This window comes from Camellia sinensis, chromosome 15 (assembly GCF_055761805.1).
Source record: "Camellia sinensis isolate YWXY chromosome 15, ASM5576180v1, whole genome shotgun sequence".
NCBI lineage: Eukaryota > Viridiplantae > Streptophyta > Magnoliopsida > Ericales > Theaceae > Camellia > Camellia sinensis.
In genome coordinates this window covers 39,904,551-39,917,176 of record NC_138975.1, presented here as the reverse complement: position 1 = coordinate 39,917,176, position 12,626 = coordinate 39,904,551, and the positions used below count along the sequence as shown (strand labels likewise).

Here is a 12,626-nt window from a genome sequence, read left to right as displayed (position 1 = left end):
GATAATGGCTGATCTCACATCTGATTTACGCAATTTGGCTACGATGGCTGATGGGTTAGTGACTGAAGGTTCTCCTTCGCCTAAGGGGAGTTCGCACATCGTGAAAGATTTACTGTTGGAGAGGGATTTTTTAACATTGATGGACATCGTGAAGCGAAATGGGGGTAAAAATCAGTCTTCTGCCTCCGAGATCGTTTTGGGTATGAGCCCTAGGGCTTCGATTGGGGTTCAGTCCGAGGTCCCTACTCCTAGTTCCTTTGTCGAAGCTATGGGTGGTCTCTGTTTCGAGATCTGAGACCTTGCTCAGCAACAAAAGCTTTGTTTTGGGGGAGAAGTGGCGTCGAGCCCTGCCGTTGTTCATTCGCAGGTATGGCTAAGGACTTATGGGTCAATTGCTTGGGCTGTTTGAAATGCCTGATCATTAGATTTTTCTTAACTAATTCATGCATTGAATCAATTTTACAGCACTGCTACAAATGTTGAGATTGAGTTGCCTGTTCCAGCCAATGCTACCAACCCAAATGTTTGGACATCATTGGGATCTGCTTCATATGCACCAGAAAATGATGCTTTGATCTGGAAAATTAAATCTTTTCTTGGTGGTAAGGTGAGAGTTTACCTCAATTTTTTCTCAGTGTATTGTTTACTAGTAATTTCTTGTTCATGGCTATTGGTTATGTGGGGCTACAGTATCTTTTCCACTTGCAATTTTGACATGGAATTTTGACACTCTTTGCAAATTCAATTTAGGAATATATGCTTAGAGCGGAGTATACTCTTCCTAGTATAACATCTGAAGACGCAGCTCCTGAGAGAAAAGCTTCTATACGTGTGAAGTTTGAGATACCATATTTTGTTGTTTCAGGAATCCAGGTTTCCCCTCTCAAATACAATTTTTTTATTTTATTTTAATTTTTTATTGAATAGAAAATTCAGATATTGTTGCATGTATATCTGCAATGCTTCATTCTTTCTGTGTCTGCTGTGTTTGCGTCTTTTTTTTCATTTTTTTTAATCTATCTAGACAAAGGTGGAATGGATAAAACCAAACCTTGTGTTCCAATCAGGAATGATAAACCAAAACCAAACCAAACTTTGTGTTCCAATCAAGTGGGAGGATTCATACTTGATGTGGTTGAACACTCAAATCTGATGCAGGATATCACTCCCTGTTACGTGCATGTAGCCATGCACCTACCATTACTGCCCTGCTCTCCTTGATCAAATCAACAAATATAAAAAAAAATAAATAATAAAAAAAAAGGTTGGTTGTTGGACTGAGAATACTATTTCACTCACTTCCCAGGATTGCATGATACATAAATCTGCATTTTGTATGACTCTTATTTGGGTTTCATTATGCCCTGAAATGCTTGTCCTCCCAACAGAGGTCATGAATGACTCTGAACGACTGCTCCTCTGTAACTACCTATTCCAATATTACTTTCTTTTGACTCTGCATTAAAAGGGCCAACCTGCTTTTTAAATTCACAGATGTGGATACAAAAAAAGGCCAAACTACTCTCTGTCTGTCTCAGCCATTTTGGCACTGTAATTTGTCATTAGCCATTGACAGAAGCTGTGCTTGTTGAAGTGGTATTCCTGCTCCTGCACTGTATTTCCTTTTAGAATAGAATAGCATGTTGAACTTCTTAGAGATGTGGTTTTCCACAGATGTTAGTGATTGAGCATGATTGAACCTATGTATTATAATTATTCTGATTCTTGCTTGCTGCTTTCTACTGCTGGGATGTGAAACTTCTAAACCTTAAGCGAAGGGGTTGATGCCTACTTGCCCTAGTTCTGGTCTTGTTCTTGTTCTGAGGAGTGAACAGTGCCACTGGTTTTAACTTTGAAATTTATTTTATTTTATTCAAGTTGGTTGGGGAAACTGCTTTGGTGACTCTTTATGATGATGTATTCCTGTTGTTTGGTTCTTCTGGATGCTCAGTTTGGTTCTGAACGTAACGTAACAACCATAATAAAATAATATCCTTTATTTATGTAAATGTTGTGTTTTGTAGGTTCGTTACCTAAAGATTATCGAGAAAAGCGGCTACCAGGCTCTTCCATGTGTGAGATACATAACCATGGCCGGCGAGTATGAACTAAGACTTATGTGAAAATCTACTCCCACCTGTTGGTGTTCTCAATCTCTACAAACTCGCATGATTTTGCACTTTCGTGGGCAAAATGAGCCTATAGGAGAGTTAAATTGCCCCTATCCAGACAAATAGCTAATTGAGCAAATTCTTGTGCGTCCGTTTTCTTTGTTGAAGTCATTGTTGATTATCAACCAGAGGTTTGTAGAAGTTGATGTTTACTAGCAAAGTTTATTCATACACTTGTGAAAATCAAGTTAACTTTTGTGAATTAAAGTTTGTTTGTTCGTGATATTTTTTTGAACTTGTCCGCTTTTTATGTTTTTATTATTAATTCAAAAAACCGAAGGTATATGCATCAGCACAAGATGATTGTCATGGTAATTTATGTATGATAGAAAAGCCTTGTTCTTGTGATGTCAGAGCTTCATGTGTTCACTTACATGATCATCTGACGTCCACTTGCATTACAACCTAAACTGATTGATGTGCTCTTTGACATCAAGGCATTAATCTTTCCTTTGGCAGGTACGCATCTTTTGGACCCGAATATGCCTACCCACAGGTCAGTAAATTCAAATCTCAATTGCTAATGTGTATTTTGGTACTCCAGTTAGTTCTGGAAAGGAATATGTGCACAATCGTGATGTGTTCTGTCTATTTTTTCAGGGTGTCTACAATCCTCACATGGGTCAGCATTACCTTCAAATATATGGCGTACCAAGCACAGTTAACACAAATATTGTCCCATATGGACAAATGGGTCATCCTCTCTCTGGCAACCATGGGTATCCAACCATTCAGGTCTATGTGACACCAGGTCGTAACTACAGACACTATTACCATAACTCAAGCACAATACCTTGCAGGTAACTCTCTCTCTCTCTCTCTCTCTCTCTCTCTCTCTCTATGCTTTGAGCTGGGAAATGAGTGTGAAAATGATGCATACCAGATTTGGCAAATAGCCAAAAAAATTATCAACCTGGAGTTACTACTAGAATTTTGTTAACAATACATATTTGCGTATGTGCATACGCCTAAGTATATAAATGTCCATCCATGTTACACACAGACATGCAATTCTAGAAGCATTACAATTTTGATTGTCAATACAATGATCATTAAGTAGAGACCAATTCATTCTTGCACAGATCCAGGATCATGTGCGATGTTTAGGATCAATAAAGATGTGTGATTATGGCTAAACTGAAGGTAGCTTGATGAGGCATCCTTTTGGCTGCTGTATGGCTGATCTAGCAAGTTTTTTTCTTCTTTTTCTTCTTAGAAGCTTCCAACCAACCATACAACTTTTGGTTAATACCTTCCTATATGATGTTTAGCTCCTGGCAGGAGCTATTGTTGAACTAAAGGGGTTAAAAAAAAAAGAAAATGTTATTTCAAATCTGCCTTCTTAGAAGAACATATTGATGATGAAGATATTCTCTAAGCAATACTATATCCTATAATAAGGTTATTTATGTGATGGTTGGCACTACTTTAAGGGTGAAGTTTTAGGAATTGTTGGTTTGATTATGCTCCTCAAAGTTGTTACTCTGACCTTGTAAGGATTGGTTAGGACAGAGATGTTAATGGCTAATATTGTCAGTATTAGTAAAGTGATTGTTCTCTTGTCAGTATTGGAGCTTGAGGATTTGTTTGAATATTTGCATCCCCAATAGCCAATATGAACAACAATGCCTTTCATCTTGGCTAATTGTATTCTTAAGTATCTTGAATTAGATGTCTACTAAGCGAAGTTATCTCCCAACAGCATAATAATAATAATAATAATAATAATAATAATAATAATAATCTAAGAACTAATTTGATTGCTATTTTTTTTTAGTATCCTGAACTACTGGCATCTGCAATGCTTGCTTTATGTTGATTTATGATTATTGATGCAGATTTTTGGTAAGATTTCTCTCCCTCCCTCCCCCCATCTCTTTGTGTTTGTGTGTAACAGAAAATGACATCTAATTTCAATTGGTTTCCAGTGATGCAAATCTCCAGCTTCTCTTCACTGTTGGGGAGAACGCAAATTTCCAGCTTGAAAATGATATTGGATTTCTATCAGGTTTTTTGCTCATACCTTTCAGTAGATGTTTCGTGTAAATAGTGAATTGTGCATATTTGCTGGCTGCATACAGGTATTTTCACAGGACAAATCCATTTATGAAGCTATGGAGAATGCATTCATCACAATATATGTAAGGAAGATTCCAGTAGAAACTGCTAAAAACCTTTTACATTTTGCTATAGATTCAAACATTGGTGATCTTGCAGCTCTGGAGTTTATAGTTGGTGCCTTGGTATCCAAAGGTGATATAACTACAAGCACGGTATGCTTCTCTCCTCGTCTTTCAATAATCTTTTACAAATCGTAAGTTAGTTGAAATCTTTTGGTTGAGCTATTTTTGATGATATTCATAGGTGGACAAAGAACTACATTTTTTTTCATACTATTCATGCATGCTTGGAGCATAAGAAGTCTAGCTCTTGCCAAGATTGAGCTAGGGTTGCAATTGACCTGAGTTGAACCAAACATTTGGCAGTTTGAGCTCAGCATGAAACAGTTGGGTTGAGCCATACTATCTTTTATTTCCTTTCAATTTGAACCCTTTCCGAGGTATGCTATGGATATATGCTATATCCTTTTGTTTTATCTTTCTGCTGAAAAATCTGCAATTTTGTCATTGATATGCAAATTGAAAAATAATGATGTTAAATAAAAGGATAAAAATGATTTATACCATTGTAAAACTTAAATTAGTAGATATCGGACAAATATGTTGTTTACATCTATGCTTTTCTGATTTTGAATGATCTGTCATGCTTTAAGGCTTTTGCCTTTTCAAAATTGGTGAGGAGAGTGCATCACATATTTATTTAGTTCATTTTTACTCACAACAAAGTTTTTATATCATTATAAATGCATGACTCCCCAGTTATTTTCAAGTGTATCCACTGAAGATTCAGAGAAATGAGGTAAAAATTGAAATCTATTACTTACATGTTTGAATTAAGTATTGTTTCTTGCATTGTTTCATTTATCATCTGGGAATTTTTTGTTTTGCAGGTCTTGATAGATACAGATCACTGCTATTGTGTAATTCTAAATGCAGATGGTGGGGTAGCATTTCCTAGTGAAAAGACTGCACAAGATTGCAGTTCTAGTGATATTTCTTCTTTGAAAATCAACACTGGTTCTGGAAAGACAGAGAAGACAAAGGTTTGATGTATTCATTAGTTTATGTGAAGAATACTAGTATTTGTTTCATGATTTGCTTGAGTTTCTGATTTTTTGTTTTTTGGTTGTTGTTGTTTTTCTTCGTTATCCCTAACGTGATATAATGTTCTTAATTATGAGCTGAATAATTGTACTGTGTTTCTATCCAGTTGCTCACCTAGGGATGTGCTATTGTTGTCTTAAGAAATCATAACTATATGTCGTGCTGGACGAAGTATATTGTGACTATATGCTATTTGTTGTTCTTCACACCATAGTTTGAGTAGCAGTTGTCTCCAACTATATCTATATATCTCAGGAGTGATAGTTTTGTTTGCTTTACATTCCTTAACTTATCCAGGGTTGAGCCTACAACTTGATCTTAGTATTTCTATTATTTATTGTGTATGTTTTTCAGTTGCCACTTTGCTGCTGATGAACAATCACTAAACTAGTGTTTTAATTCTTAAAAATTGATGGGATTTTGCTTATATATTATATATAAGGGTCAGAATTTCATTTCAATACATTATTTTAGTTAGCTTGGAAATGGAAACATGAGGAAAGCATAAAAAAATGTTTGTAAACAAAAACCAAAACCTACCTTAATGGATAATTGAACATGGCTACACTAAACAAGGTTTACGAATTGCACACACACACACACACACACACACATATGTATATATAAAAGAAGAAGAATAAACATAGACAACAAGAGGGTGATATGCACAGTCTTATGCGTAATTGTTTACGATCTAAAACTAAAGCAGATGAGAGAGGTTGAAGAATAAAAAACTAAAGCAGTTGCCTACTTGAATATAAAACTCAAGTAAAGCAAAGTGACTATTTCCTTAGCCTGCTCTTGCCATAAGAATTATTGACACAACTTCAACAAGGAGGGACAACAAATATATATATATATATATATATTGTAAGCAAATAAATAAAAAGAAGACCCAACCCTATACACTAAATCTATAGATTCTATATTGAGGTTGTGGTACTATTTGAGGAACTTGGACACCATGCTTCATTCCAAGGCCCTGCTGTAAGTGTGAGCCTTGTGCACTGGGTATAACCTTTTTTGTCTGGATTGCACTCTCCTCTTGTTGGTTTAGCATTAGGCATGGCTGGCTGAGATGCAAATTAGCAGCCTCTTGATAAATATTTTGGTCAAAGATAAAACTTGAAAATCTGAAATCTTAACTTTTGTCAAGTGTTTTCATAAAATGCTAATTGATTACACCCCCAAACACATAACACACAATTTCTTCCTCATTTAAGAGAGTGGAGGGCTTTGGTTTGTTCTAAAGTAATAGCATCTTAATGGGTTGGTAGTTTGTGATTGCAGAGTTCTTGCCCAAGTTGCATACTTTGGTTCTCACTAACAATCAACTAACGAATTTGGTTGAGATTGATCCTCTTGCATCACTCCCTAAGCTGCAGTTTCTTAGTCTTCTTGATAATAATATCACTAAATGCTTTCAATTTTAAGTGATCATGGTTAGAGCACAGGATCCATTTCACAAGAGCTGACTTGAGATACCTCTAAATGAACGATCAGGCACAAAAATTTTGGCATGATCAAGCAACTCAGATTATTATGTTCTTCCTCTTCCATGATTATGTATTATGTTATTTTATTTTGCAGGATGTAACTCTAAATTAAGTTAATAAAGTTTGATTAAGTAGCATGTACTTGTTATTTTGAAATGATAGTTGAAATGGGAGAATAAATGGAGGGAGCAAAGTCATCATTGGAGCAACATTGCTAATATATAGCATTTTGTCTCTTTTTATTGCTAAATTATAACAATATTCAACATATAGCTATTGAACCATTGGAGACTAGAAAATTCACAAGACAGCACTAGGAAACCATAGGAGATTTTTTTTACTTGACAGGAATACAAGAACTGATAGGCTGCTTCTTAGTAGTGATATGGCTTTGATAACATGTAAATATTGGAAACAAAAAGTGGAATTAAAATTTGGTTAAAAAAAAAAAAACTAATGGCTTTGCGCAGAAAACAACACCTGACCTAATATTACACTAGTGATTGTGTAAACCAAGTCAAATCTAATTTACTATAAACTTACAACTAAATGATTCTTGAATATTCCAATACAAATTTAAGTAATTTCATATCTTTGAACAATGCTTTTCAAATGATAATTTAATTGTGTCTTGGTTGTGCCACTTGATAGTAAATTTGTTTGTGCTAGGTGTTTAACCCAATTTAACAGGGATTGGCACAGGGGAATGGCCCTTTTTCTTTGTTTATTTATGTTAGGTGTTCTAATATCATATTAGATGATGTTATTGTTAATGTCTACTTTTCTTTTTTAAATTGCAGCAAAATTAAAATGGTAATAGAGCTGCTTGAGGGCATTCATTTTGTTTCTTCTGTGGAGGCCATTTCTCTTGGTGCCCAAGCTGGTATTCATCCATGGATAATTTATGACATTATTTCTAATGCTGCTGGAAATTCATGGTAAATTATTGTTCACAATTCTTTATTGAGGATTATGTTGTGTGTTTAAAATTTAAATATTTCTAGTCCTGAAGCATTCCTTATAAGCATTCTGATATGAAATTGCCAATTCTAGATCAGGCACAACCTTGATAGATGAGACTGCTAATAATCTGATTTGCACCATGGGCACCAGTTGAGACCATGGCACTGATTGGCACTTTCTGTTTCTGACAATGAACTGATTTTCTAGAACCCATGCCTTTAAAGAAATTAGCTGCAAAATTTATTGAACACTGAAAGCCCTTCTTGTTATGTGCTTACATGTATACACATACATGGGAACATCTGTTTACTTTCAAAGATCTGTGCATTTTTATACTAACTCAATAGGTATTCAAGGCTTTGGTGGTTGGTGTTGGTATATGTAAATGCCGTAGTTAGTTTTTTTTTTCATGACATTCCTGGAATTTGCTAGCGTTTTCTTAAGCAGATACTGTGTTACCTTGCTACTAGACATCCTTCCGTTGGATTTAATTTTACAGGGTTTTCAAGAATCATGTTCCCCAGTTGCTAAGGGATAATCAAACCAAACATCTCCTGAATACTTTGTTCAAAATTTGGTAAGTCTTCTCATGTTGTAAGTTTCTTAGTGTTGTTCAAGTGTATTATGAGTAATTTCTTTACTTCTTGACTTTGAAGTTAAGTTCAATGGGGATTTTGGGTGAATTAAATGCTAACTGCAGTTTTATAATTCCATTCAAATTATGCTTCCTTTCTTGTGGTGGATTTAGCATTTAGGATATTTACTTGAGGACCATCTGCTAAATGCATACTAAAATTTTAGACTTGAACACCACTCGGTAATCATTTCTTCATCAATGAATTTGGACACATTGAGACTTTCAATAATGATTTTTGAGATATTGATACTGTAAGGTAGACCTCAATTCATAATCACATTCTTAAATGGGTCTCTTACCCACTTATTTTTTTAAGAACTCATTATTGATAAAATAAAGTAATGTACGAAATAAGTTCACATTAAGAAAACTTATGTTTTATGAAGCAAAAAATAGAAAAGACTTATTTGGCTAGGCATTGAAGTGTAGAAGTGCTAATGTGAGAAAAAAATAAGCTAGTTATCTTAAATACTAGAATCCTATTCAGCTTAATCACTTTATTGGAAAGACCTTAAGTGGACAGCTTTGTCATTCTAATCTAAACAAATTCTTGTTCAAATCTTTGAACTCTTATTCAATAGAGATCTCTTTGTGAACTGCAAAGCTAAAACTAAACCAAACCAAACTAAGCCTTGTGTCCCCAATCAAGTGGCGTCAGTTACATGAATCATTTTCCTCTATTTCGCTCTATCAAGGGCTGGATGAGTCAATTATGCCTGATGGGTTTTTGTCCAACTTGAAGGGTATTGTTTTGGATATGGCCAAATCATGTACATTTCCTCTTCCACTTCTGGCAGTTGCTTTTCAACATCTAATAGCAGGTATGTATCTGCATGATTTACAGTTTCTCACAACCATAATCTGTAGGTGGCAGCTATTAATGTTTTGGAGCAACCTGATACTCACTTTGTTAATTTCCAATTGTCCTTTCACAGGCTCCTCTCATGGTCATGGAAATGATGGTGATGACACATTGATCAAGGTTGTTCTCATGAACTAATTTCTTTTATATAAAAGTTATATTATGTGGCTTTTTTACTTGCTTTGAGGTTATGTAAATATTAACATGCCATTTGCTAAGTAGACACACCTGTTCTTGCACAGGCTTGGGAGAAAGTATATGGGGTGAACATTACCAATGCTGTCAATATGGTACAAACTTATTTATGAAAAAAAATATTAATAAAATGTCATTCCGAGTCAAGTCTGCTGCATTAGATGGTCAATTAGGTATCATATATTACACTGCAGAACAGCATCTGCTGTCTCTCCTAAAGTTTGTGCTGACTAAAAGGCATTCTACTAGTGGTCTTTTATTTCTTTGTAGTTGAGGTAATAATGCCATTGTCGTATATCTATTATAGATGTAGTGTAATAAGTTGCTTGTTGCTTTGATAATTGTTTCAGATATGTTGAAAATTTGCTGCCGAAGTCTGGATACGACTTGTATTGCTCATCAATAAATTGCATCTCTAGATTATGCTGGTCCATTTTCTCTTAGAAGTGGGAGTTGTTTCCTGACTACAGATAACTATGTATCAGTTATAGAATAAATAGAAAACTTATGTTTAGTAAAATTTACCCAAATCTATATGTCGTTTTCAATCTATAAGTTTAGTAAAAACATATAAGATTTACCCAAATCTATAAGTTATTTTTTTTTATAACCTTTTTTATAAGTTTAGTAAAGAAAAAAAAAAAAAAAAAGGTGGCTTCAACTAGATCATCATTTATTATGAATGAAAAATGAAGTACAATTCAGAAATTGAAATAGTTTCACAAACACACAACCAAATCGATTTCAATTAACCCATTGTGGTGTACTTGAATTGAGTGTTTTTATATAACTTACTCTCCTAGTGTAAACATGACAGCCAGTGAATTAGTTTGAATTTTTACTTAACTTAACTTCTGTTAACCTGATGGCTTAAAAGTTACTAAGAATTGTATAGTTTTGAGGGTTGTTTGAACAATTGATGCAGCTTGTTTGGTGGATACTTTTGTGGCATGATACTGTGTTGCGTTGAATCTGGTGCTGATTGGCTCTGTTCTGTGTGCTCTGCCTCTGATGCAGCTTTTGATTGATGCGATCTGTTTGTCCTGATTTCTGATTTGGTTGAGTTGTTTTGTTGCTGGTTTTGTTTGATTTGTTTTCTGACTGTTTTAGTAAATGAGGTAAATTGCTGCGTCAATTCTGATTTGGTTATATGATTTTGTTTGGGTTGCCAAGTTGAAATGGTTTTCTGAACTGGTGATGATCTGTGTTGAATCAGTTTGCTGATCTGCTATTCTTCTGGTTCTGCTGTGATGTTGCTGCTGTTGCTGAGATGCTGTGGTGATGCTGCTGTGATGGTGTTTGTTACGATAAGGTGCTGCTGTGTTGTTGTTGAATGTTTGCTGGTGTTGCTGGTGTTGTTGATGTTTGGAAGGGTGCATGACTTTTTGTCCAATCTGTAATAGATCAGGTTTTCATTAATGGGGGTTGTCATTAGGTGTAAGTTCGGGCAACTGCTGGTGTTTTGGCTAGAAGGGTATGGAGGGGGTATTTTGTGCGATTTCATATTCATGTTATTAGTTTGTTATAGTGGTGCCTGAGGGATGCCTCTTGTAAATCTGTAAATTTTTTAAAAAATTATAAATGAGTTTCAATTATTTTTGCCGTTGCAAATTTGTCGTTGTTAAAAAGTGAAGCTTTCTCGACAAATAATTAGTCGGTAAATGTGTAGCTAAAAGTTTATTTTTGCTGACTCATATTGTGTTGCTAAAAGTGTATTTTTTGCCAATGTCAATTTGTCGTTGCCAAAACTAAAGCTTTATCGACAACCAAATCGTTGGCAAATGGCAACATTTACCGATGTAAATGTGTCGCTAAAAGTTACTTTTCCCCACTCATATTGTGTTGGTAGAAGTGTTTTTTTTGCCAATGCCAATTTGTCGTTGCCAAAAGTAAAGCTTTAGCGACAAACAAATCGTCGGCAAATGGCAACATTTGCCGACGTAAATGTATCGCCAAAAGTTTACTTTTGCCAACGCATATGTCGTTGCTAAAAGTATATTTTTTGCCCATGTAAATTTGTGTCGCGAAAAGTGCCACACAATCATCCTATTTGAATGACTTTTACCAACGCAAGGTAAATTGCCGACGATGGATGGAGGCTTTTAGCGACGACTATGTTCGTCGCTAAAGGCATTACTTTTACCAACGCAATCATAATTTCGTCGGTAAAAACTTTTGCCAACTCACTTTTGCCTACGGGTTGCCAACGTAGCTTTGTGTGTCGGCAAAACTCTTTGCCAACGAATTTTCCCTTTTAGCAACATATTTTGTTGCGTTGCGAAAAATGCAATTTCTTGTAGTGATTATATCTTTATTAACTATTTTAACCTATTTTATTTTTTTGTGAATTTTAGCCAAAAACGACTAAAATCCAACTTGCCAAACACCCCCTAAATTAGTCAAACAATAAATAAATACACAAAGTAAAATAAAAAGTTATTTGAAATCAAAATACAATTATAAATACAGCTTAACAAGTGGCCATAGAACACTCATTAGCATTATTTTTTTTTTTTTGATATATCAAAAATCTCGTTAGCATTAGTTTATAATAAGAGCATTGCTATTAGATCTCATAAGAATGCTATCAATAATCAATTAATGTGTGTCATATAAGATGCTGCATGAAATGTGAGAGGGAAAAAAAAAAAAGATCATTGTAGTTGATGACTATCACTAAGGAAAAATAATATACAATTCATTTTTTAGATTCACTTTTTAGATCTAGTGATGTGTAAAAAAAAGATGATTGACTGATAATTAGAGAAAATAGAAAAATGAGAGAATTTATTTTAAATATTTTAATAGATTTTCATATTATTAGATTTAAAATTAAATATAATTTCAAGTTAGAATAACACTATCCATTAATAAATGGTGATATATCATGCTAATTAATAAGTTTAATAATACACCAAATTATCTCGACCACGTGACGTAATTGTTATATAAAATACTTTCTTAACTCATTACAAATGATACCTACAAAGTTCTTAACAATTTTTCAATGGGGAAATCACAATCCAGTATAATTATTTAAAAAAATTTAAATTCAATATTAAATTTATAAAATTTTCA

General features: G+C 34.3%; 1 protein-coding gene and 1 long non-coding RNA gene across 6 annotated transcripts; both read left to right on the top strand.

The window, feature by feature from the left end:
• The first annotated feature begins 754 nt into the window (after positions 1 to 754).
• On the top strand, positions 755 to 2,907 carry LOC145813757 (uncharacterized). The gene is made up of 4 exons (XR_014357006.1): positions 755 to 873; positions 2,025 to 2,302; positions 2,631 to 2,667; positions 2,772 to 2,907. It is a non-coding gene; the product is annotated as an uncharacterized LOC145813757 (long non-coding RNA).
• A 1,667-nt stretch (positions 2,908 to 4,574) lies between these two features.
• On the top strand, positions 4,575 to 11,141 carry LOC114321103 (uncharacterized). Of its 5 annotated transcripts, XR_014356275.1 has the most exons (8): positions 4,575 to 4,731; positions 5,182 to 5,334; positions 7,692 to 7,829; positions 8,354 to 8,431; positions 9,234 to 9,312; positions 9,427 to 9,473; positions 9,596 to 9,643; positions 10,765 to 11,135. XR_014356275.1 is itself a non-coding variant. In XM_082907930.1 (7 exons), exons 4-7 carry the CDS (start codon positions 9,249 to 9,251, stop codon positions 10,828 to 10,830), a joined length of 225 nt encoding a protein of 74 aa, XP_082764056.1. In that variant the 5' UTR covers positions 4,575 to 5,334; positions 7,692 to 7,829; positions 8,354 to 8,431; positions 9,234 to 9,248; the 3' UTR covers positions 10,831 to 11,141. The 5 variants fall into 5 exon arrangements, 2 of the variants coding, with proteins under 2 accessions (XP_082764056.1, XP_082764055.1); XR_014356277.1 differs by lacking the exon at positions 9,596 to 9,643 and adding an exon at positions 10,474 to 10,666 and having other exon boundaries at positions 4,575 to 5,334; positions 10,765 to 11,139; XM_082907930.1 differs by having other exon boundaries at positions 4,575 to 5,334; positions 10,765 to 11,141.
• Positions 11,142 to 12,626: the final 1,485 nt, after the last annotated feature.

Excerpts from the sequence above, each read along its gene's own strand:
- LOC114321103 (XM_082907929.1), top strand. Across the intron at positions 9,474-9,595 it reads GTGATGACACATTGATCAAG|GCTTGGGAGAAAGTATATGG; the intron begins GTTGTTCTCATG and ends GTTCTTGCACAG. Across the intron at positions 9,644-10,764 it reads TTACCAATGCTGTCAATATG|TTTGCTGATCTGCTATTCTT; the intron begins GTACAAACTTAT and ends GTGTTGAATCAG.